At 35.9% G+C, this 24,279-nt stretch overlaps 3 protein-coding genes across 5 annotated transcripts in view; 2 read left to right on the top strand and 1 right to left on the bottom strand.

Annotated features, from left to right (window-relative positions):
* Window positions 1–2,763: 2,763 nt before the first annotated feature.
* LOC131531376 (natural killer cell receptor 2B4-like) lies at window positions 2,764–15,964 on the top strand. 3 transcript variants are annotated; one of them, XM_058762088.1, is made up of 8 exons: window positions 2,764–3,351; window positions 3,601–3,924; window positions 4,183–4,479; window positions 7,397–7,513; window positions 8,083–8,165; window positions 8,559–9,337; window positions 12,956–13,130; window positions 13,580–15,964. In XM_058762088.1, the coding sequence occupies exons 1-6, from the start codon at window positions 3,303–3,305 to the stop codon at window positions 8,610–8,612; spliced, it is 924 nt and encodes a 307-aa protein (XP_058618071.1). In that variant the 5' UTR covers window positions 2,764–3,302; the 3' UTR covers window positions 8,613–9,337; window positions 12,956–13,130; window positions 13,580–15,964. The 3 variants fall into 3 exon arrangements, with proteins under 3 accessions (XP_058618071.1, XP_058618073.1, XP_058618070.1); XM_058762090.1 differs by lacking the exon at window positions 12,956–13,130 and having other exon boundaries at window positions 8,559–8,669; XM_058762087.1 differs by lacking the exon at window positions 13,580–15,964 and having other exon boundaries at window positions 12,956–13,297.
* An 85-nt stretch (window positions 15,965–16,049) lies between these two features.
* Window positions 16,050–24,279, bottom strand: part of LOC131531397 (uncharacterized) — an 8,803-nt gene continuing 573 nt past the window's right edge. Inside the window, exons 2-6 of the mRNA XM_058762134.1 lie at window positions 23,082–23,474; window positions 22,834–22,881; window positions 22,263–22,379; window positions 22,129–22,176; window positions 16,050–21,317 (exon numbers count right to left, since the gene is read on the bottom strand). Of these exons, the coding sequence (XP_058618117.1) occupies window positions 22,130–22,176; window positions 22,263–22,379; window positions 22,834–22,881; window positions 23,082–23,474 (605 nt within the window). The 3' untranslated portion in view covers window positions 16,050–21,317; window position 22,129. The remainder of the gene's footprint in view (window positions 21,318–22,128; window positions 22,177–22,262; window positions 22,380–22,833; window positions 22,882–23,081; window positions 23,475–24,279) is intronic.
* LOC131531374 (SLAM family member 9-like) overlaps window positions 23,486–24,279 on the top strand; it is a 9,004-nt gene continuing 8,210 nt past the window's right edge. Inside the window, exon 1 of the mRNA XM_058762086.1 lies at window positions 23,486–23,617. Within this exon, the coding sequence (XP_058618069.1) occupies window positions 23,596–23,617 (22 nt within the window). The 5' untranslated portion in view covers window positions 23,486–23,595. The remainder of the gene's footprint in view (window positions 23,618–24,279) is intronic.

The raw sequence follows: 24,279 nt of genomic DNA, 5'->3' as shown, positions 1-24,279 counted from the left end.
TTTGTGTTTGGTGTTTTATTAACATTAAAGGAATGATTCATCCCAAAATTAAAATAGACTAGAGTTTGATTTTTATACCTTCATTTACTCACTCAAAAGTTGTTTTAAACCTGAACGAGTTTATTCTGCTGAAAATAAATGCTATTTTGAAGAATGTGGAAAAGCAAACAGTTGCTGGTCTACAGTGACTTCCATAGTATTTTTTTCCCTGCTGTTAAAGCCAATGTGAACCAGCAACTGTTTGGTTACCCACATTCTTCAAAATATCTTCTTTTGTGTTCAGCACAAGAAAGAAATTAATACAGGTTTGGGACAACATGTGAGTGAGTAAATAATGACAGAATTACAATTTTAGGGTGAACTATCCCTTTAATTACAGTCGGTAGCATGTTTAGTACTGTCCCTTTAAGACCTGCACGCATCTAATATACAGGCACTCATGCGTTTCTGTCAGCTGTTTACCTTCATTTTAGACATAACCAACTGAGTCTATACATAAACCTTGTGTGTTTTGACAGTATTAGCACAAAACATAACTTAGTTCAGTAATCAGGCGCTGTTTGACGGGCTTTTTAGAGCACGCGCTTTGAGTGTATGTGCTCAGAAAAGGCACACGAGTGAAACATTTAACCAGTAAGTATTTGAAGCAGATGCAGATAATGTACTTTTGTGACTGCGAATAAGTGCAGTGTCCCGTGAGAGTACTCTACCACTGAGTTAACACTGATGTGAATGTATGTGGCGTTGTACAGTATATAGAGACGGCGGCGCCAGAACTGCAGCTGATAGAATGCGCGCTGAAGTACGATACTACGATATTTCTTCAAAAAAGCAAATCGTGGAGAAATTTTTATCGTCCACGATCAAAAATCGTCATATCGAACACCTCTACCCTCGGCAGAAATCGCAGACCGGGGGCACCGGACCGCAAGGGCACTTTACCGTCGGACCTCAAAGGGGCAGGGGCTCGAGCCCCCCTGGCCCCCCCCCTTGTGCACGCCACTGGTCTGTAAAGAGGGGCACAGCAACATCTCCACTCATCGGACTTGTCCTAAATGAATGAATGAAAGAGAGATACAAATCACAAACAAATCCATGGTGTCCAAAAATAGTAGTGTTCAATTTAATTATTTTTTAACCATAATTTATTTTATTATTTTTTTTTAATTTAAAATAGTTTTTGACAAATAATCTCACAAAGACTGATACCAAGCTAAAGGTCACCCAAAATTGAAAATACATTACAACAAATAAAGAAAGCTACAAGGGACTACAATGGGAAGCAGGAAATAGGAACAAACTAAAAGTCAACATACAGTGTGAAGCTGAAAATGCACAGTATTTGTTACATGTAGCTAACATATGATTCACATGTGAAAACCTATTTTAACACATGGAAACATTTTCCACGTGATAACCTATTATAACACAAGGAAACATTTTCCACATGTGATCCACATGTGCTCTTATGTTGCAACATATGGTGACATGTTGTCTTCATGTGATCAAATGTGAAAAATATATGTACACAAGTGATCACATGTGGGAAATATATGGACACATGTGATCACATGTGAAAAAAATGTTATGGACATGTGATAACGTGCAAAATATATGGACACATGTGATAACATGTGGAAAACATGTGGACACGTGATCACATGTGGAAAACATGTTAAATTTATGTGGTTTTTCCTGTAAGGGTTACTCCAATTCGTCTTAAAACACACTAGACATGCTTATTCTGTGCATTTTTAGCACGTTTTGTGTGAAATATTTATTTTGTCCATCAAAAGTGTGCTGTCACTTTAATTGAGCGTGAGCGGCGCAGCAAAAATAGACTCGGCGCCGAAACCATCGCTGCAGCGCTGCTCACGCGACGCTCCTGCTTGACGCTCACGCGCTGCTCCTGCTCCCGGTGTGAATACACTCATTTGTTAACATGGGCGCCGAAAAAAATACGCGCCGCTCACGCTTGCGGTGTGAAACCGGCGTGACCCCTGATGTACACTGCACGCATCCACGGCGCGTTACGGCTTCGACGCGGCTGTCGGAGCTGATCGCGGCCACTCTAATCAATGCTTGTGTTTACACCAGACGCGCCGCGGCACGTTTCAAAAGCGTCCCAGAAGCGGCTCTCCGCGCCGTTTCGCTAAGTATAGGCACCTAGTCTATTTTTGACGCACGCCGCGTCTAAACCGCACAGCAAATGCAAAATAAAAGTCAAAAAACCATATCAATTTCAAAATAAACACCCTGTGCAGACTCCCGATCGTATTTCACATCACTATATCCTTGCTAGGAGGTCAGAAATGGATGAGTTTCATCCTCGAAGTTGAAAAACACACATTGTTATATGACACCAATAATCCTTTTTTACAAGGATAATTCCAAAAAGGACACTTCCTGGAGTTTAATTGCAGGAGCTGTAGTAAACAATTTTTCTTATTTTTTTTAGTAAAGAGAATTAAACCAGACAAAACATAAATATTCAACCATCCATGTTAGAACACACACACACAAAATCAAGAAAGAAAAAAAAAAAAGTCAGACTGGCAAACACGTGATCACGCGAACCCTGCCGCTTCGCTTCTGAAATGCTCCTGATGTGAGTTTGCACCGCGTGGAGGACGGAACAAAACTTTGCCGGAGCTGTAATGCGCCGCAGATGCGTGCAATGTACATCAGGGGTTAGACTGCATTTTTTTTTTTTTTTTAAACTAGCACATGCACTTAATATTACACTTAGCCTATTATGGCCTACTCCCCCGTTTACATGTCTGGAGTGTAATACTTTCTCACTGCGCAACAAGCACCTTTTTAGTTGCACCTTTTAAATGCAGTGATGAATCCCTCACTAATTTTGGGGAAACAAATAAGACACTTACAGGATTATTATCATTCATGCATCATTCATGAACTCTTAAGTTTACTGTCCTTTATTTTAAACCTTAAACACAGCACAGTGCAATGTATAATTCAAAATACAGGTAAAACCTGTGGAGTATCCTGCACATTAACAAAGTGCAATTGTGCCCTATCTGTAGAGTGAAAGATTGAAAGAAAAGATACAGAAAAATTGTGATCCACTGATAATTGTGTTAAAGTTTTCTGCTAGTAAGAACAGTAAAGCTAGAGAAGGTTTTGTCATATGCCTATGTGGTCACAGCTAGAGCGCTTTCGGTGAAGGGTGGTCAGATCCTGTTGTGTTGGGGGAGGATTACACGCTAGATTGATGTCTCACTTCTGTCCTGTCTAGCAGTCTGTTTTCAGATGTTATAATAGTACAGTGCTTAAAGAAAATGGGTCATGTCGTAATTTTGTTCTGCTTGTGTTTGTGCAAACTGGCTGGTAAGTAATAAATGTATGTATGTTTATAATATTTATAATCTGGTTTGGATTCAGATCGATCATCACAGAATAATTTAAGGACAGATTCAGATTCTCTCAACTTTACTTTGAGTTATTTTTTTTCTTTCCTGTGTGGTGCTGTTTTGTGTTCTTCGTTTCGCTTTTAAATAATTACAACATACTGATATAGTAAAGTAAACCAACATAAAGTTATTATCCCTTAATCTGTGACAACTCTATATTCTTCAGGTGTGTTTGCTGATATAGATGAAGTGGAGTCAGTATCAGTGCTGGAGGGAGATTCAGTCGCTCTAAACTCTTATGTTACTGAAATGATGGATGATGAACTGATTCTGTGGCGGTTTGAATGTAAGATTTTAATAGCTCAAATCGATGTAATAGCAGACAGCATGACTGTATATGATGATGTTCTTGATGAGAGATTCAGAGACAGACTGAAGCTGGACGATCAAACTGGATCTCTGACCATCACAAACACCAGAACTGAACACACTGGACTCTATCAACTACAGACCAACAGTGTGAGAAAGAGATTCAGTCTCACTGTCTATGGTGAGTTTGTTACATTGTTATAATTAAAGTATATCCTTATTAGATTTTAATCTTGAAAGTATAAATCTTGAGAGTCACATTTATGTTTGACTTTTCAGCCTGTTGAACACTTTCAAAATTACATTACATTACTAAAATACGTAATCACATGTTTGTGAATCACATCACAAACTCTCCCTCAACACATCAAACAATGTCAAAAACAGCCCTATTATTTATCAATAATATTATTTAATCTGATTTTACTCATGTTTTCAGCTCGTCTGCCTGTTCTTGTCATCAGCAGTACCTCTTCACAATGTTCTTCATCGTCATCAGGATCATCATATTGTTCATTGTTGTGTTCAGTGGTGAATGTGAGTCATGTGACTCTCTCCTGGTACAAAGGAAACAGTTTATTGTCCAGCATCAGTGTGTCTGATCTCAGCATCAGTCTCTCTCTACCTCTGGAGGTGGAATATCAGGATAAAAACACCTACAGCTGTGTGCTCAACAATCCCATCAGCAACCAGACTCAACATCTGGACATCAGTCAACTCTGTCACACATGTTCAGGTGAGATTAGCATTCATTAATTGATCTCAGTCTACTGTTCATGTGCTGAAAGGATTGGTCAAGGTGAAATACTGCCAGTCTCAATGAGAATTTGGTGGATTTTGATATGAAGATTCATAGAGTTGGCTAATAGTTGTGCTTCAATACATTCAGCTACACTAAACAACACACAGTGTGTTAAGTATCTAATCTACTCAGCCACTTCTTTATACCTGAACTTGTCCATAAAAATGGCTGTATTAAAAAGAGCTGCTTGGAAAGTAGTTAGCTGTGAGACAGAACTAACAATAACTAACACGAACAAACAATGAACAATGCATTTATTACACTATTTATTAATCTAATGTTAGTTAATGAAAATACAGTTGTTCATTGTTTATTCATGTTAGTTCACAGTGCATTAACTAATGTTAACAAACACAACTTGTGATTTTAATAATGCATTAGTAAATGCTGAAATTAACATTAACTGAGATTAATAAATGCTGTGGAAATATTGTTCATTCTTAGTTCATGTTTACATGTTGTTAACTAATGAACCTTATTGTTAAGTGTTGATATTAATCTACAGGCCAAAAAGAGTTGATTAGCATTTATTCGTTACCTAGTCCACAATCTGGAATACATGTGGCTTTTACACTCTCTTCACATTCGGACCCACTTTCTCTGACTTTGCCTGTAAAATTTGACTATGCAAATGTGTATGTAAATGTTACTGTGTATTAATGGAGAAGTAGATGAGAAGGCAGGCAAAGAGACAGATCTAAATGCAACAGGTTATTATTTTTTAAACTCACTGGCAAAACAAGAACCAAGAAACAAGGACTGTGGGGAACAGAAACACATCTACATTCAACAACTGAAAAAGGGGAAATGCAAGGACTATATAAACACAAATGAGGGAGGCCCACCTGGGGGAGACAATCACCTGAGAAAAGAACTACAAACATGGCACTCAAGACAGGAAATAACACAAAAGTCCTAACAAGACATAGGGAACATGTAGCAGTTGCTATTGTGTTAACTGAATTGATTACTGAAGACCAGAGCTGATTTCAGTGATTAGACAATAGATCAGAATCATTACATTCTGCTTCTTTATAAATGCAGACTGCCAATAGTTTTTGTTTCCTAACCCCCCTTACCTTTTTTTCATATTAAAGCATTATAGCGAACATCTGTCAAATTCACAATCAGAAACTAAATCAAAAACACAGTAAATTATGATGTCAACAAGTAAAGCAACAAAAACTGAGAGGGATGTTCATGTATCAATAGACAGATGTGGGTAGTAACGAGTTACATTTACTTCGTTACATTTACTTGAGTACATTTTTTGGGCAACTAATACTTTTAGAGTATATTTAAAAATGGGTACTTTTACTCTTGCTCAAGTATATTTTTAGTGAAAAAACGGTACTTTTACTTCGTTACTGTGGGCGACGCTCCTCTCGTTACGTTATCTTAATGCAATACAAGTTAAAAATACTTCAATTTATTCCAAACGCGCCGTCTACTTTTTTTCTGGGCAATGAGCGATGCCCGTTCGCGAATGATTCATTCTTTTGAGTCAATTCTGTTCGAAGGCTTGATCAAACCAGTTGGCAAACCAGTGAATCGGTTCGCGATCCAGTTTGAATGATTCGTTCAGTTCCCTGCTGCACGCGCTGAGTCGTCTGAAGCGGTTCTCACTCAGAGTTGTAACAGAAAGAGCGTTGAAGACGTGGATTTGGATCTACAGTCAGATGAAAGCAAAGGCTATGGTTTACTAGCTATGAAGATCTTTATTAGACGAACATCGCGTGTGCTGTCAGTTCCACAGGTATAGATTCGATTACAATACACGATACCACTATGACATTACCAGTTTGTTGTACATGTACCTTACACATTAAATACATTGTATAATTTATTCATTAAATAAGCTGTCACAGAGTATGAAATAAACACCCGCCAAACCCGCGTTAGTTCCAGGAGGAATGCCTTGCCTAGACACAATTAATATTGATATTTTCACAATATTTACGCTTGCAGAAATAAAGGCTACATTTGTTTACATTTTGCAGAACAGACGGAAGAAGTGCATTTGTTTCGTTATGTTCAGATGTTCTGTAGCGGTCATGTGAGGAGTTTTCACTCTTCTCCGTGTCAGAGGTTATATATACATATATACATTTATAATACATAATTAATATACTTTAAAATATAATTTAATTCAGTGATGCAAATCAGAATTTTTATCAGCTGTTACTCCAGTTTTCAGAGTCATATGATCTTCAGAAATCATTCAAATATATTGATTTATTACCAGTGTTGTTAAAAAAAACCCAGCATATGCTGGTTAGGTGTGTTTTGAAGCTGGGATGCTGGTTTAAGCTGGTCCTTAGCTGGTCGGACCAGCATAAACCAGCAGTGGACCAACTTAAATCAGCTCAAACCAGCATCCCATGCTTCAAAACATACCTAACCAGCTGTTTTTTTTTCAACAGGGAACAGTTTTGCTGCTTAATATTTTTTGGAACCTGTGACATTTTGTTCAGGATTCTTTTATGAATAGAATGTGTGTGTGTGTGTGTGTATGTATATATATATATATATATATGTAAACACAGTATATGTACAGTATATATAAATTTAATCTAAATATCTATAGATCTACATAAAAATAGACTATATTCAGTATATGATCCAAAGTAACTAGTAACTAACTACTTGAGTAGTTTTTTTATCCGGTACTTTTTTACTCTTACTCAAGTAACTATTCAGACTATTACTTTTACTTTTACTTGAGTAAATATTTCTTCAAGTACTTTTACTTTTACTTGAGTACAGTTTTGGGGTATTCTACCCACCTCTGTCAATAGATCAGACTGACAGTTTCACTCACACTAATGATTGTGTCTCTCTATCATTACAGGTTCTGTATCTCTGATAGCGCTGATCTCTGTTGCTGCTGTTGCTGGATCTCTGTTGATTGTGGCTGCATTTGGGATATTTCTCATGTGCAGGAAATGTAGAAAAACTGATCAAAAAGGCAAGTTGTTTGGCTGCTATCTAAAGTTACATTGGGCAACGCTCTTTACTCGTCTAGCTCAGAAAAACTAATTCTGCATTTCTCAAAATGCATTAAAACACACCAGAAATACAGAAACATGACAGAAATGCAATTCTGCATTAATTTAATGATAAAATAACTTAACATAATCCTACATATGTAAAGATGCAGCACTGCAGTTGGTATTCACAACACCGTTTCACTGGTGGGTGACAGTTTATTTCAGCTTCAACTTATTACATTTCATCATTCTATAATAAAATGTAAATTACTTTGGCATTTGTCTTGGTATGATTTATAAATTATCTGCAAAGAATGTCTATAAACTTAATTTTCTGTATGAAATTCAAACTGGATTAATTTGTTAAAGCCATTAAAACGTAATGGTGCATATTGCACAATTAATTAACCATTAAATGTATGCATTAATGTTTTAACTTTGACAGCCCTATAATAACAACACATGTTGTGAAGAACCAGATCTAGTTAAGATTGAGTTGTTGTTGTTGTTGTTTTTTTTAACGCATCTATTATTATTTTTCAAACAGTTCAGACTCCTGAAGAGATCACTTACACTGAGCCAACATTCAGCAACAGAAAAGTGCATAAAACAGTAAGATTTATTCTAAAGGTATGCTGTTCATCTCTGTATCAGTTTAGCAGTCAGTGAAATTTATGTTTTTTTAAGGCTACTGCTGCAGGCACAAGATGTACCTCTAAATGTGTGCACCTTTTTATGTCTTGGGCTGCATTTCCAAAAAGCATTATTAGTGTAAATTGATTTTAAAGACCATTTACGGTATTTCAGTTCTCAACATGATCACTGTGATCACTGCAAAAAAAAAAAAAGATAGCCGATCTAAACTCACCCTGAATCTATTTGCAGTATATACTGCAACATTTTGTGACTGCGGCAGTAGACTTAAAAAAACATAATGTTAATATATATGTATATATTTTTAATATAATGTATAAATATATATACATATATATTAACATTATTGTATTGTATTTTTTTTTACAGAATGTTAAAGAGGAAGCTCAAGTAGAGTATGCACCGATCACCATGAGAAGTTAAAATATACCAGACCTGCAAAATCCTGTGACAACCATCACAACTCCTGCTGACAACAAGGTCTTTAAAACTTGTAGATGAGTTTTGGGATTGTTGACAATCACTACATATGTAGTAGCCACTTACCTAAAGTCCTGTTCACACCAGCAGTGACTAAAACCACCTTTCCTTTCTCTGACAAATGACGGACCTGTATGCAGAATATGCAGAATTTTTGGACCTGTTTTGAGCTTTGAAATATTTACTGAGTTCTGTGAATTCAGACATATTTCTTTTGTCACATAGCACGGAAGTACGTGATTTTAGACACAGCCATTCAGTTCCACAAATCCATGTTTTTATACCAGTAAAAAGTCTCCTCTTCTACATTTACATTTATGCATTTAGCAGACGCTTTTATCCAAAGCGACTTACATTGCATTCAAGTTACAGTTTTTACATTTGATCAGCTCTTGCTTTCCCTGGGAATCGAACCCATGATCTTGGCGTTGCTAGCGCCATGCTCTACTATTTGAGCTACAGGAAAGCCTAATTTCTTCTTCTAGCCTAATTTTAATGTACTATTGTGTCATGTTTATCAAAATAAAATATATTATAGAGAAAATTCATTGGTATTTAAATAGTATAGACTTATGCTGAACTCTATTCTTGACCAAACAGAGGTTGCATTAAGCAGTAGGAGTACTGAATTCAGGGCCATCCCTGGCTGACGCGGGGCCCGGTGCGAGGTAAGGAGCGGGGCCCCCTTCGGTCCGTTCATGATCGCGTTTCGGAGTGTGTGTGTGTGTGGGGGTGTCTTGGTCCGTTCGCCACGGGCCCCGGTGCACCACCAGTTGCACCACCCCAAGGACGGCCCTGACTGAATTAAAAGTGTTTCTGTGACTACATGAAAAACATCTATGTATTTGACACATAGGTTTTGCATAATCTACTTCATCTGTGATAAAGTAATCCCACGCAAAAACCACGCTAACGTCACTACGGAAAACAGAAAGTGTTCAACTTCAGGTCTCTGTTTTTAATTCCTCCCAGTTGCAAGCGGCAAATCTCACCTTTCGGTTAAATCCAGCTGGAGATGAACACAGAGTTAATCTGGCTAAAACAAGGACACACGTGATTCAGTAGTGGTCAGCAACTACTATACAGAGTGTTCAGATGGCTCCTAGAGTTCGACTCTCTTTGGAGGCTCCTGGCAGCTCTGGCTCCACTAAAAGCTCAGTTTGTGAGTCAGATTGAAACCTGCTGTGGTTGGATTTATTTACAGCTGTACAAAAATTATGTTCCAACCTGTTGGGCGTATAAATGGCTTCTTCATGAGAATGTACTGGTAGATTTTTGTGGTTGATGTCAGTTTGTAAGTGTTGTCTGAGGTGTTAGTTGTGTGTCTGTGTGGATAGTGTGTGGGTAAAGGGCTTTTTCCATTCCTGTTCATATAAAGCTCACAGTTTGACATCTGTCTTCACTATAAATGCTGAAACCATTTATAAATTCTGACAAATAAAAGATTCTTTAGACATTGATATTGTTGTGTGAATGTGAAATGTGAAAATATCATGCAGTGTAATGTCAAAATTGATACTTATGCATATGTCTCCATGACCTCACAGTCACACTATTACATGCCAGATAAGCAGTGTTAGTTTCAGTGGCTTTTTAGCTTCATAAGAGAAGTTATTTCTGAGAAGAAGTGTTCTTGACATCAAACCTTTTTTAGAAAGGTCATATCCTCTTTATTTTTGTCAATGTTAGGGAGTCATTTTAACAATGTTTATATTATCATGATTCATGCTCATGTTCAGAGTTTTTAATAATGTATTTAGTTTTCCTCAGTCTTGGGAGTAACTAATTTAAAGTAGCAATGCTGCTAACAAATTTTTATTTTGTTTAGCAGCATATCAGTGTTGCTGTCCAAAGCAACACTGCTTTGTTACGTTTAGTCTTTGTGGGCTTGTAGTGTGATAATGATTCATAATGCCATCACTCTACCTGGAAAACCACGTCTATTTTAACAGCCTCCAAAGAAAAAAAAAAAAACTCACACATAAAACAGTGACGATTACGCCATTTAAGAACAAACTCGCCATGTTAACCAGACAAATTTTGACACTTGGTACATTTTTAGTTACATCTTTAGTTTTTACTGTTATAGCAGTTGATTTCATCTAAGTGAAAGTTAAAGTAATGTGACATACAGCCAAGTATGGTGACCCATACTCAGAATTCGTGCTATGCATTTAACCCATCCAAAGTACACACACACAGCAGTGAACACACACCCGGAGCAGTTGGGTGAGCGTGATTTCACCAAGTACAACATGTTCCTGGATCAACATCCTTGTTGATCCTGGAGCGTCATTCCAATCAACCAATCAGAATTGAGGGATAACTTTTCAGGAAATATAAGTTTTAGGCTTATGATCAGGGTTAGGTGCTTCGGCACCCTTGTTAATCAGCTATCATTTCTCACTGATTTTAGGAATAAATTAAGGGTAGGGTTAGGTTTAGGGGTAGAGATTGGGTCTATACTTTTGGACAATCATGTTGATCCAGGATCAACAAAAGATGTTGATCCAGGAACATGTCTTACCTGGCAAAATCATGGCGACCCCATTAGGCCATGACTTCCTAAGGCAGTTTTAGTTATTGTTTCTGATTGTCTCTTGTTGTTTCTCGTTCCTTCAATGATTCTGCATGTTAATAGCAGGTGTATGATGCTCATTCATTGCTTAATTAAACATCTAATTAATTGTAGTTGCTTCAGTGTTCAGTGCTACACTCTGTAGGCCGGTCCCATAGACATCTATGGCCAGTTCTTCAAAAGTAATCTGATCAGATTTCAGCTAATGGATTGGATCAAATCTTGAAAATGGGTTGTTCAAAAGAAGAAGAAGAAAAAAAAAAAAGATTCTGTAATTGGATTAGATCACAAAATCTAATCTTGGTTTTGATTTGGATCAAATGACCTAGAGATAAATGAACCTATGTGGTCAACAAAAACATTCAGTGTTTCTGGTTATGGTCAGTCAAAAATTCTTGTTTTATTCTTAAATATTATGCTTTAAATTAAGCTTAATCCACATCAGTTTGTGTCGTAAAGCTGATTACTGATCTGATTACCTGATTACAAAAATTATTGTGCTTACACTGAATGTAAATTAGGTCAATTTTTGGAGGGTTTAAAAGCAGAAATGGGACATTTGTGTTGTGACGTATCGAGGGGTGAGAACCAGAAAGGCGTAAGTGACATTTCACCAACTTTACAGGAGAGCTAAAATTTAAATTTTACCATAGTTTGATCTGACTTTGTGTACTGATTTCAGTTATTTATAATAAAAATTTGTACACTCATGGATGACAGTACTTTTGCCAGTAGAAAAGTACAAGTCATTGGTGTTTGGTAAAGAGTTTTTGGCTCAAGTTCTACATTTAAAGTCACACCAGAGGTGTTCAGCTGGGATTAGGACTTGGCTTTCTGCAGACCAGTCAAGTTCTTCCACACTGACTCAATCAATCATTTCTTTTTGAACCTTGCCTTATACATAGAGACACTGACATGTTAGAATAGAAAAGGGTCCTGTCCAAACTGTTGCTTTAAAATTAGAAGCACACAATTCCCTAGAATATCATTATATGCTTAAACATTAAGATTTGTACTCATGGAAATTACTAAAGTAGTCAAACCTGTTCATTATGTAACGGGGCGTGTTTCAGGAACTACAAATCCCATCAGCTTCAGTTCTATAAAAGGAAGTGACGAGATTTGTTCTTCCATATTCGCCCTTTGGTTTCCGCTGACGATTTATGAATGGAAGTCGCACCAGATCTAAGGTATGGCATTGTGACGCTAGATTAGTAAGTCTTGTGAAATTATTGTATATGTAGTGATGTGTTGAATAATGCGTTGACCTTCTGTTTGTTGTACGTCTTCCTGTTCATTGAAATGGGAGTCGCAGCTGGTTTACGTGTTGCATGGTGGCAATAGACCAAATGTAAGGATCGTTTGTGCAGTTACATGTCAAAGAGTGGAACATTGTTGAGTGTTGAACACGATGCATCGTTAGGAGGTATATTGTGGCTGGATGGTTACCCGAGTGTCATAACCCAAAATAACGGATGGTAGAGGGATGCACGATTACCGTTTATTTTTGGTTGAATTATTGTTGAGATTGTGTTTTTTTCCTTTTTGGTTGGATGCTGGACCAGAGTTGGTTGAGGGAGAACTGAGGTCACACCAAAGACAAAAAAAGGGACTAAATAGATCATAGTCATCTTACAGGGTTGACTTACTCGTTCTATTTGCATTACCCACTGTTAATATTATTGTATGTTTTGTTTTTTTGTTGTAGATTTCTTTTTGACCTGACGGTGGCTGCGGGGTTGCCTTCACTGGTGGATTGCAGTGGTGTGGTGGTTTGGTCACCTTATTTTTCTTTCCTTTTAGGCCTGCAGTGTGATTAGTCGTGAGCTTGTTTGCAGTGGGAGCATATTTGTTTGTATGCCCTTCTTGCCTTCACAACCTAGGTAACCTGTAGCCATCTGCGGGTTTTGTTTGTTTTTTTCTATTTTGTTTTCCTTTTATTTACTTTTCTTTGTGGGTAATTGTATTAATGGTCTGCAGCATCCTTTTTAACATGTTAATGTTTATATTATTTTCTTTTGAATAAATATGTTTGTTTGTTAAAGCTTCACTACCGCCTTCTGCCTGATTATTTCCCTCTTTTGGGTCATGATGTTACAGTTAGAAGGGGGTGACCCAATACTTTTGGCAATATAGTATATATATATATATATATATATATATCTATATCCATTTCACCAAAAATGTCACTTTCGCCCTTCTGGTTCTCACCCCTCGATATATTAACTTACTTTAATTCTACTGCTCATACTTTACTTTTAATGCTACACTAAAAATAAGATTGGTGTTGTTGACTTACATATATTTCTGTTTATTCTGTTATTTTCTCTAGTTTGTCTGCCTGTTCCTGTCATTACCAGAGATTTTTCTCAAAATCTTTCATCATCATCACAGCAGAATTGTTCATTGTTGTGTTCAGTGGTGAATGTGAGTCATGTGACTCTCTCCTGGTACAAAGGAAACAGTTTATTGTCCAGCATCAGTGTGTCTGATCTCAGCATCAGTCTCTCTCTACCTCTGGAGGTGGAATATCAGGATAAAAACACCTACAGCTGTGTGCTCAACAATCCCATCAGCAGACTGCACAAAAACAGCATCCATGGGAGAGTTCCAAGGCAAAAGCCACTGCTGACCAAAAAGAACACAAAGGCTCGTCTCACATTTGCCAACAAAAATACAATATCTTGATTATCCCCAAGACTTTTGGGCAAATTTTCTGTGGACTGATGAGACAAAAGTTTAACTTTTTGGAAGGTGTGTGTCCCGTTACATCTGGCGTAAAACCAACACAGCATTTCATAAAAAGAACATCATAACAACAGTCAAACATGGTGGTGGTAGTGTGATGGTCTGAGGCTGCTTTGCAGCTTCAGAACCTGGATGACTTCCATAATTGATGGAACCATGAATTCTGCTCTCTATCAGAAAATCCTGAAGGAGAATGTCCGGCCATCAGTTTGTGACCTCAAGCTGAAGTATAAAAAAAATTATAACGTTGTCACGGATTCACCTGCCTCACCAGCTGTATCACCTCATACTTCCGTTCACCATCGGTAATCACTCTCACCTGATCGCCATCAAGGAATCCTCTGCACCTGTTGCTACCAATCAAGCTCCCTATATAACTTCACTCAATCCATTCCCTCACTGTCTGGTCATGAGATAGCAAGCTATTTGCCGTTCTGCTGGTGAAGTGTCGCGCCCCGCCCCGCAGTTCGAAGAATGAAACAAAGACTTGGAGTTTTGATTCTAGAAAAATTAGATTTTATTCGGCCGATATAAAACCGAAGCTCTCTCTTCAGAAAAGCTTCTCGACTGTTCTTTGTCTCTGGTTTATATACATTTCCTGAACAATTTGGTTTCATTGTAATAAGGTTAATGATCTTTGAAAAACCATGATTATGAACATAAAATTACTTTGTCTTGAGCTGATCAGCCAATTGTGGTAGTGTTCGGTGATAGGTGTTTATATTTGTTCAAGCTTGACAATCTTATCGCCTTTTATTTTCTAATATATATTTCTCATTACAGATAAGAACAAAGATCAAATTGTAAGAAGGGTTGCTTATAAGAGAGCATACAGTACATCTGAAACCGCTGAGGCTGGGAAAGTTTTTGGCTATATTACTGACCATGTACATTGTACTCAGCATACTGTCATTCTTAAAAATAAAACTATTAACATTTGTTGTTTTTCTGATCAGCTGCTATAGAAGACAAACTGAAATCTGAGTGCAGAGACGGGAATAGTAAGTATATTTAAATGTCTCCTCTGTTATAGAGATTTTTGAATCTGGCCTAATGGAGGGTGATTCGGTCAATCTTGGAAGAAAAACGTTAGCAATGTGTCCATTAGCAATTTGTACTTCCTTTCAGTCATTCATTCTGTTATTTATTTATTTTAATTTTTTTTGGATGACTAACTTATTTTATTAGATTTTTCAATTGTGGGAACAGAGGTGAAGAGAGTGTATGTTAGCATTACCACAACAGACATATTTATGTGAAATATCCTACCTAAAGACAAAGATAAACAATAAATATAGTTACAAGCAGCAATTGAGGGGCCAAGCACTACAGAAGCAAGCCTCAGAGTCATTAACACATCATGCCATCAAATTTGTTGAGATGGTATATGAAAATGGTTTCGTCTATCGACACAAAATCCAGAAGTTTGCCAGCATAGTTTAAAGATGATCTGATTCGAGTTTTGTGAAAATCAGACCAAATGTCTAGGAGGAGTTTAAAAAAAGTCAATATGGCAGACAGGAAGCTTGACCAACCATGGCAATATTGCTGTTTATGTTCTTGGTGTGACCCAATGAATCTACTGAGACCAGTTTCATGACAACATCCAAAATGAATAAAATACTATTGGCATTTTTTTAAATGTCGTTATAACTTTTGACCACAAGGCTGTCTCAAAACATTTTGACATTCGGGACATGGTGCAGATGGCACGTACAGTTTTGCAATAGTACACAATGCATTTGTAAAATATTGTATTTTATGTCATAATATTGTATTGTAGTTAATAGCAATTTCATGTTTTGTTCAATTATAGCGCCACCTAGAGGCCCAATCCCACAACTTTTTTTTATGTGTCCTCAAAGTGTGCCCATACATATGTGTGCCGAATTTGGTGAAAATATCTCATTTTGTTTTGGAGTTATAGACATATCTATGTGAACATAAAAAAAAAATAAATAAAAAAAAAAGATCCATTTCTGACTTTGATTGCATTTTTTGGTACTTATTATCATAATTTTGACATTTGGCCATCAGCATATAGTCAAAGACCTATGTTTTTTTAAATGTCCTACAGTGGTTTTGTCTCAGTCAGACTAATGATTTTGAAGATATTATTGTTTGATGGTATCATTTGATTTGGCAGGGATTCAGGAATCTAAGGAGACTCCATTGAAAATAAGTCAACCACATCCAAAATAAAAAGCATGTGAATATTTTATTTCACCACTATGTGGCGCTGGCTTGAAATTTTTCAGGTTCCTTCAGGGCATTGTGCCGATGACCCATGCTGAGTTTCATAACATTATGCTAATGCATTCATGAAATACAGGATTTTAGTACAACATTCTAAATGGCTGACACCCAAAATGGCCAACATGGGAAAACTGGACTCGGCTTGCAGTACTGAATCTAATGAGACAGATTTTATGATTTTTGGGCAAACCATTCAGAAGTTATAAACAAAAATATTATTTTTCATATCTCCTGACCACTAGGTGGCGCTGTGTCTAAACTGTGCAGGTAGCCTCAGGTCATGGTTGTTATAACACACACCAAGTTTGGTCTGAGTAAGTCAAAGCATTGGAGACATACAGCCTCACATCGATTTGGCAAGCTTTTCGTCAAATTCGTTGATGATCTGTGTAAATTTTGGTGAAAATTGAACAAACCGTCTCGAACAATTTCGAAAAAGTAAAAAAAAACAAAAAAAAAACAAATCTAAATGGTGGATAAATTCTTATGATGGAAAATTATATCATAAGGTAAAATCAAATCGGCATGAGCAGGAATAAGAGGGAAAAAATTCTAGCCCGTACGGCTCAATTTATTAGCATAAACATGAGTGAAATTTTGGACACATGGTGGCGCTACAGAGTTTGAGTTAGAGACGCCAAATTTGCTGTGGTTAATGTCGGTTAATGTACCCTATCAGTGTGCCCAATTTCATAACTTTCCTACAAGCGGTTTTATAAGCTGCCATAGACTCCCAAAACGGAAGAAGATAAAAAAGAAGAAAAGGAAGAAAAGTAGCAAATAAAATAGGTGTCATAGTACCTTTGATGCTTGGCCCCTAATTACATTACGAATACAAGTGAATGTGTACATATTTATAAAATAAAAATATTGCAACATTCTGGAAAATACTTCAAATGTACAGAAAAAAACTATATTGTCTTTATTCCCATTCAATCCTTTGATTATTTAATTATTATTAGTGTAAATGCTGTGGCATAAATACATTTATAACAAATTTCCTCATAACTCATAATTTGCAACAATAAGTCTGTTTGATTTAAGTTTAAAATTAAAATGTTGTGTAATGTAATGTGCAGCAAATATATAATTAAGTTAAATTATTAGGCACAAGAACGCATCATAGTTGCCCGACGCCCAAACACAAACCCAGATGCTTCACGATGCACTGCTGTGCTGCATTAAAAGTGGTCATTATTCAGGTTTAAAGCCAAAAGACTTTTTAAAGTGGACTTTTATGAGACTTTCACAGATTCAAGGACCTCTTTTCAAGACAAGTGGCCAATGAGTTCTCACGGTGTGAACCAGACGTGCCAAAGTAATAAACGCTGTGTTAAGGAACCAACTTGTGTCTGTGTCACTTTAAAAAATAAATAAATAAATAAAACTACAACTAGTTTTTCAAGTTTTCTTTAAGACTAACATTATGGACCTTCAAATTCCTGAATTGTACTAAATTACAGGGAATTATGAGTAAAGCAAGACAAGGAAAGACAGCTTTGATGTGAAATTAAACTGTTCACTCAAAAGAGAAAGGGTTGTAAATACAAAGTCAAGCAACTTACCATCAACGAGAAACACAAACAGAGTGAGGACAAAATAGATTCCCATTATTTTAAATGGTGTTCACCTGATAAATAAATGCAACAAAAATTAAGAAACAGAGACACATAAATGAAAATAAAGAATAAAGGGCACGTATTACATAATGGTTACATTGTTCCTGGTTACATGATAGTGCTAGTAACCCAGCATGATGTGTGCTTTAAATTCCAAAGGTGGGATAGGTAAGATATTGACAATGGAGTTATGATCAGAGATGATTATAGTTGAATATGTTGGACTTGTTAGCTCTGATTAAAAATATCTTAAACCACATAAGCTTGTTTGCTGGTCTGTTTATGCTTTTAAAGGAGTTTGAGCACTTATTAGCTGGTTAGTCAGGGAGACCATACACCAGACTAAGCATGTTAAGACCATTTACTGGTGATTACGTATAAAACAAAAGCTAAAGTGCATATATTGAGTATGAAACACAATTTAATTTTCGTATGGACGAAAATCACTTGATCGATGGTTTTGTTGTAACACATGCAGAATGAATCTTGGCATTGTCTTGCTGAAATAAGCAGGGACCACTCTGAGAAAGACGTTGTCTTGATGGCAGCATTATGCTATATTTTTTCTCATGCTATAGCCAGGCAAAAGTAACAAAACACATGTCATAAAAACGGACAGTTTTTGATTATAATTGGCTGTGTTCGATGCCATTGTAAAATACTTTGTAACTAGAGATGAATCGATAATCAGTTTTTCCAATATTTTTCCTGATATTTACACATTTTTCCATTATCGGATATCGGTTTTGTAATATAATATTCACCGATATATGACGCCTTCTTGTGGGTGCTTTAAGAATTGCATGCGAGACCTCCATTACTGCAGTGCATCTTGAAGAGAGACAAGTCAATAATGGTGTTTATAGGTAGAGTAACTTGATTTGCTTTAATTGAAATGCTTTATTTAAAATGTCAGCCAATAATGCACAAATTAGATACATTAAATGAATGATATGTAGTTTAACCCCTTAACTGTCATCCCCATTTTTGAAAATTCACGAGAAAGTGCACTATCCAAACTTAAATTATTATAATTCATGAACGCTTTTGAATACAGACCTAAGGTTGGTCTCTTTTTAGAGAAGACATTTAGCAGATTATTACAGAAGTGAATGAAATCATTTAATAAAATTAAAGTATTAAAAAGTTATAGAAGTTTACATTTACTGTTAAGAAAATGTATTATACTATTTTCCTTTTATTTTATATAAAATAAATATTTTTTGAAAAATAGTTATAAATCCAAAATTGCTATAAAATTAATGAATTAAATTAAATTAAATTAAATCAAACTCCATATGTCTACATAAGTTGTGTTCCAAATTTGAAGTTGATATAAAAAAAAACAAAAATTGAGGTTTATATGCAATTTTGATTAGGCTTTATACCAAAAACAGCCAACGGGTGCCATCCAAACTACATTGAATTTTATTTTTTTTATGCATTTCTGTCACAAATCTATCAATTTCTCTCTCAATATTACATCTATAACAAAATAACCACCAAATATGGAATCTTGAGACTTTCCAACAATATGTATTTTGTCAAGATTATAAAAAAGTTTTGATTCTAAAAGACCGTAATACATTTTGTAATATGACACCCCCGCTAAGGGGGAGGAGACCGCTAAAACATTTTAAAGTACCATTTCTATGGTAACGCAATGTCTGATTTCAAAATGGACAGGATAAACTTTCACAGGATGAATTTTGAGATTAAGACATGTGATAGGGAAAAAGGCAAGGAAATAAAGACTTTTTGTGACAAAGGTCACAACTCTTGTTATGATGTAGATTTGTCATAGACTCTTGGTGCACTATTGTCATAAATTAATCTATTACTGTTGCTATATAATTTATAACAACAAAAAATGGTAAAATATCTATTTAGGAGACTTAGGCCTTTCCAATGATATATAGTTTGTCATGATTACATTAGGATTTAATTGTAATATAGCGAAGTAAACTTTGGCGTCCCGTATATGGGACGGTGACAGTTAAGCTTGTCGTTGAGAAATAGAGACGAACTTGAGTCATCCATAAAGTCATGCCCCAAAGCCGTAACTTTTACATGAGTTCAATAAAACAGACTTAAATAAGTGCACGTTGGAAACAAAGCAGCTTAATATAACACTCTTTTTTTTATGCAAGAAAATTATAATTTTGTAAAGCTGCACTTTATGAGTCCTGTTCAAACTGTTGTTGGAGGAGGATTCAAACCACATTGTGGGTAAATCAGTTTGAGCTTTTCTGGTATAGGTCAGACTTTTCACTGAACTATTTAAGAAAATTATTCACATGTGTATTTTGTTCTGTTTGTGCCATCTCACTGCCTGGAAAGTTATCTGTTTTCTGGACATTCTTCAGTTCACATTTACATGTTGCAAATTTCAACTGATTTTGTAAACAAGCAAGAGCCTCAATTTGTTCCTGTATATTATCCAGGTGTGTTTGATGCTGGTTTACAATCAGTGATGGACGAAGGTTCTGACACTTTTATTACTAAAATATATGAAGACGATGACATATTGTGGAATTTTCTTTGCTCATCGGACTCACATCTGGACACACACACACACACACACACACACACACATACCCAAACACAAACAGTTTTCATTTTTGCAACATTGGGATTGTTTTTATCATGTTGACAGTCCCTGTATTTTTGCAGTTCAATATATTTTTTTTTCATTATACTAATAATCACAAAGCATTCACCATATAATTTTAACAAGAATGCTACAAGCAGATCTTTGTAAATACAAGTAGAAAAAAAAAAAACCTTTCTATGCCATAGTCACTACAGTGAATACCGCCACCTAGTGGTTCCATCACAATGAGTTTCTTTCAGAAGCTTCACTCCATAAACATTCAACGTCCATCTGATCTGCTGAGACCATCTCAATCGTCAAGAGACAACAGCAGACAAACCTGCTCCACAAACACTATGCTTCTGCTCCTGGAATATATAAAGTGCTAATAAAAAGTGAAGAATGATTTGTTGCAAGCAACCACCAAAGGCCCATGTGGATGATTATCCATCATGAATCTTCACTGACAGGGTTTGATGAAACAGGTTACAGCACCACACAAGTGTCAAAAGCAGCAACTGACTTCCAAATAAATCACTGCCTCTTACTGACTGAAAGAGAGACCCAAAACCCCTCTATAATGCTTTTTTTTTAGTGTTGTAAAATAAGATTTGTAATATATGTGTGGACAAATTAAGATTTTTTTTTTTTTTCACATCAGTGATCGAGGAAAAGAACAGCACTGGTGTCAGATCATATTAAAACTCAAAATGTTGCTACTGGATTCTGATCAATTCTGGAATAAAAATGGTATTTGTGCACCCCTATTTAAAAAAAACTGAGGAGATCCATTATCCAGATTTCTTTTCACCAGTCCTGTTGATATCCTCTCAGGTTACGTGGCCTTTGTCCTTCTGTAAGAAAACCACAGAAGGTAAAAAGAAATAAATAAACAGTGTTTACAGTAACAGAAAATCTGTCACCAACCAGTTAACAGTATTTCCATTAGGATTACTTCTCTGTAAATTTCGTTCCGTCATTAGGAATATATATATAGGTCAGTTGATTTACAGATTTACACTGCAAGGCTTATTGCACAGATCCAATCTTTTGAGCATATCCAATTTGCATAATTTCTTACCTATATGCAAAGTTTCCACCTCAATAAAAGAAGTTGAGTTTTTGTGCAAATGCACACCGGCAACATCTGTTTCATACTATGTCATTACGAAGTTAATGTGTCTCCTTCGCCTTGTGATGGTTTGGAATTTCCTATGGGAATCGCATTTACGTGTTTAGACGCAAGAGATGCAGATATTGGATATGTATCTGATTTAAAACCACATTTGAAAATGGCCCAGAACGGATGATCTTTTGCGATTTTTTGTGTTTCCACGTGTGCAACAATATCTGATCTGTGCACATATGAGTAAAAAAATCCATTTTTTGTGCCAGTGTAAATGCAGCCTTAGTTTAACTGAGTTTTTCTGTCTCTTTATGAAATCCCAGGCTGAGTGAATGATGGTGCATTATACCATCTGCTTGATTTTGACTATCTTTGTTCATATAGACATCTCACTGGATGATTACAATTAATGGCAAAATTATTTTTGGAAATTATTTCTCCTACTGGTATTTATAATTGTATAATTGGTGAAGATTTTCAGATGCCATTTGCACCATACTGTATATTTTAGGCATGCTTACAGTAATGCAGTATCTTACCTCATATTGGGACATTCAACAGCTGCTCAGAGTTTTTCTCCATGTCTTCTGTTAAAAGAAATCACACAGACAATTAAACACTAATTTTGCTTTAAAAAAGTTTTTTTTTTTTTTTTCCTGTAGGTGATACTTGCCCATTTTAGAGCTCCTGTTACGATAGTAAACCACACCAAGAACAGCTGCAGCCAGCAGCAGAAGAACACCAACACCAGCACATATTCCTGCTATAAGACCTGAAGACAGAACTGAATCTAGAACAGATGAAGACAGACAGGCATTAGTGTGAGTGCATCTGATTTTTTCTCATATACAGTATTCATTTGATATATTCTCTTTATACACTCTTTTATAGAGCCATGTTAGAGATGTGAAATATTAATTCCTCTGTTAAAATATAAGGATTATTGGAGACGGCTTATTAAATTTGGGTGCATTGCTAAATCATTTGATTGATTCATTTTACATATAGTCTCAGTTACAAGTAAATAAAACAATGCTATAGAAAAAAAAAAAAAAACAATATAGTAATAATACTAACACTAAAATAAAAACTGGCACACCTGAGTATAACTGACAGAGGTCAGAAGGGGAATATAAGGGAAGCTGTCACCTTTTAGAACAATGTGTCTTTATAAATAAACTAGTATATGTGGTGTAATCTATTGTAAATAAATAAAAAAGGAAGCGAGGCGAGGCGAAACATACCCCGTTCAGACTCTTGTTTCTTCTCCACATTGTACGATTCTTCATTGGCTTTGACAGAGAGGCAGGAAAACACAAGGAAATTATAATGAAAAAAATAAAATTATTTAAATTTAGTATTATTTTTTAATTCCACAGGAAGTCCACATTCAATCAATTAATGAGTTCAACAGTAACTATTTGTAAAATGCAGCAGGGTGTATGATTGAATGACTCGTGACTAATGACTGAATCAACACTAAATGACTCACCACTGATGGACACACTGAATGTCTTTACGGTGTCGCCGATGTTCATCATTTTTTTGGTGATTTTTCTGCTGTCACACTTGCCGTTTCGGTTCAAGCTTTGGCTGGTTCCTGAGCTCTTGCTTTTGATGAAATTTGCTTCATAGCGTCCAGTGTGTTCAGGTCTGATGTTTGTGATGGTCAGGGATCCAGTCTCAAAGTCCACCTCCAATCTCCCTTTGAATATCTCACCTTCGCCATCATACAGACAACTCTTAGTGGGATCTCCATTAATCAGGGCAATGAGGGTGTCGTTAAAATACCACAGCATCTTGTCACGTCCTTGTTTGGTAACATCACTTTTTAGAATGACAGAATTTCCCTCCATCACTGACACCAAATTCGATCCAACCACAACTGGAGACAAAAATAAACAATAATTACTTCAGTGTGTGTGCATTATAAAAGGAATTCCACACCACAGCAATTTGTTGGATTATGGGAAATTTGGTAGACAGCGTTATGGCAGGTAGGCAAAATGAGGAGAAGTGAATCTAAAGGTGCGTTCACGCCATGTTGAAATTACTTTAATTTGAGGTTTCATGTAAAAAGTGTTCATGTCCTCACAGAGCTGGTAATTCCAGCTTGTATAATGAGACTTTTCTGATGCTGCATTTACGCCACGTAATTACTGTAATTTCTAGATGATAACTCTCATGTATTATTAACACATGATATTCTACTTGCAGCTGTTCACACCCTTGGACTCTGACTCTGAACTATTGCACTATCAATGCCTGACCATAGTGCCTAATGAATCTGAGTACAAGCTGTAGCTCTCAGAAAACTTCCAGTTCACAAGTTGTAACTACCAGTTCTAAAAGGACGTGAATGCTTTTTACAAGTTGGTATCTCATAATTGATGCAATTTTTTTTTTTTTTTTTTATAAATTGCTGTTTATTTTAAAACATTCTGAGATTTCTTGATTTATTAATGCAAAATTATAATGCACCATCAGCTACATTTTGTAATGTAATTTTTAAACGTGAATGACTAAAACATAGATAAAGATTTATACTTAAATAGAACTAAAGCCATTATAACTGTGGCCAGTTGCAAAAATAAATAAATACATAAATAAAAATTTTAAATTTTAAAGGTTAGCCATCTGTTTTTTTCTTTAAGATCGAAAATAATTTTACTACATATCCCTAAATTACA

Source organism: Onychostoma macrolepis, chromosome 22, assembly GCF_012432095.1.
Source record: "Onychostoma macrolepis isolate SWU-2019 chromosome 22, ASM1243209v1, whole genome shotgun sequence".
Lineage (NCBI taxonomy): Eukaryota > Metazoa > Chordata > Actinopteri > Cypriniformes > Cyprinidae > Onychostoma > Onychostoma macrolepis.
This window is presented reverse-complemented; position numbering and strand designations above follow the sequence as displayed.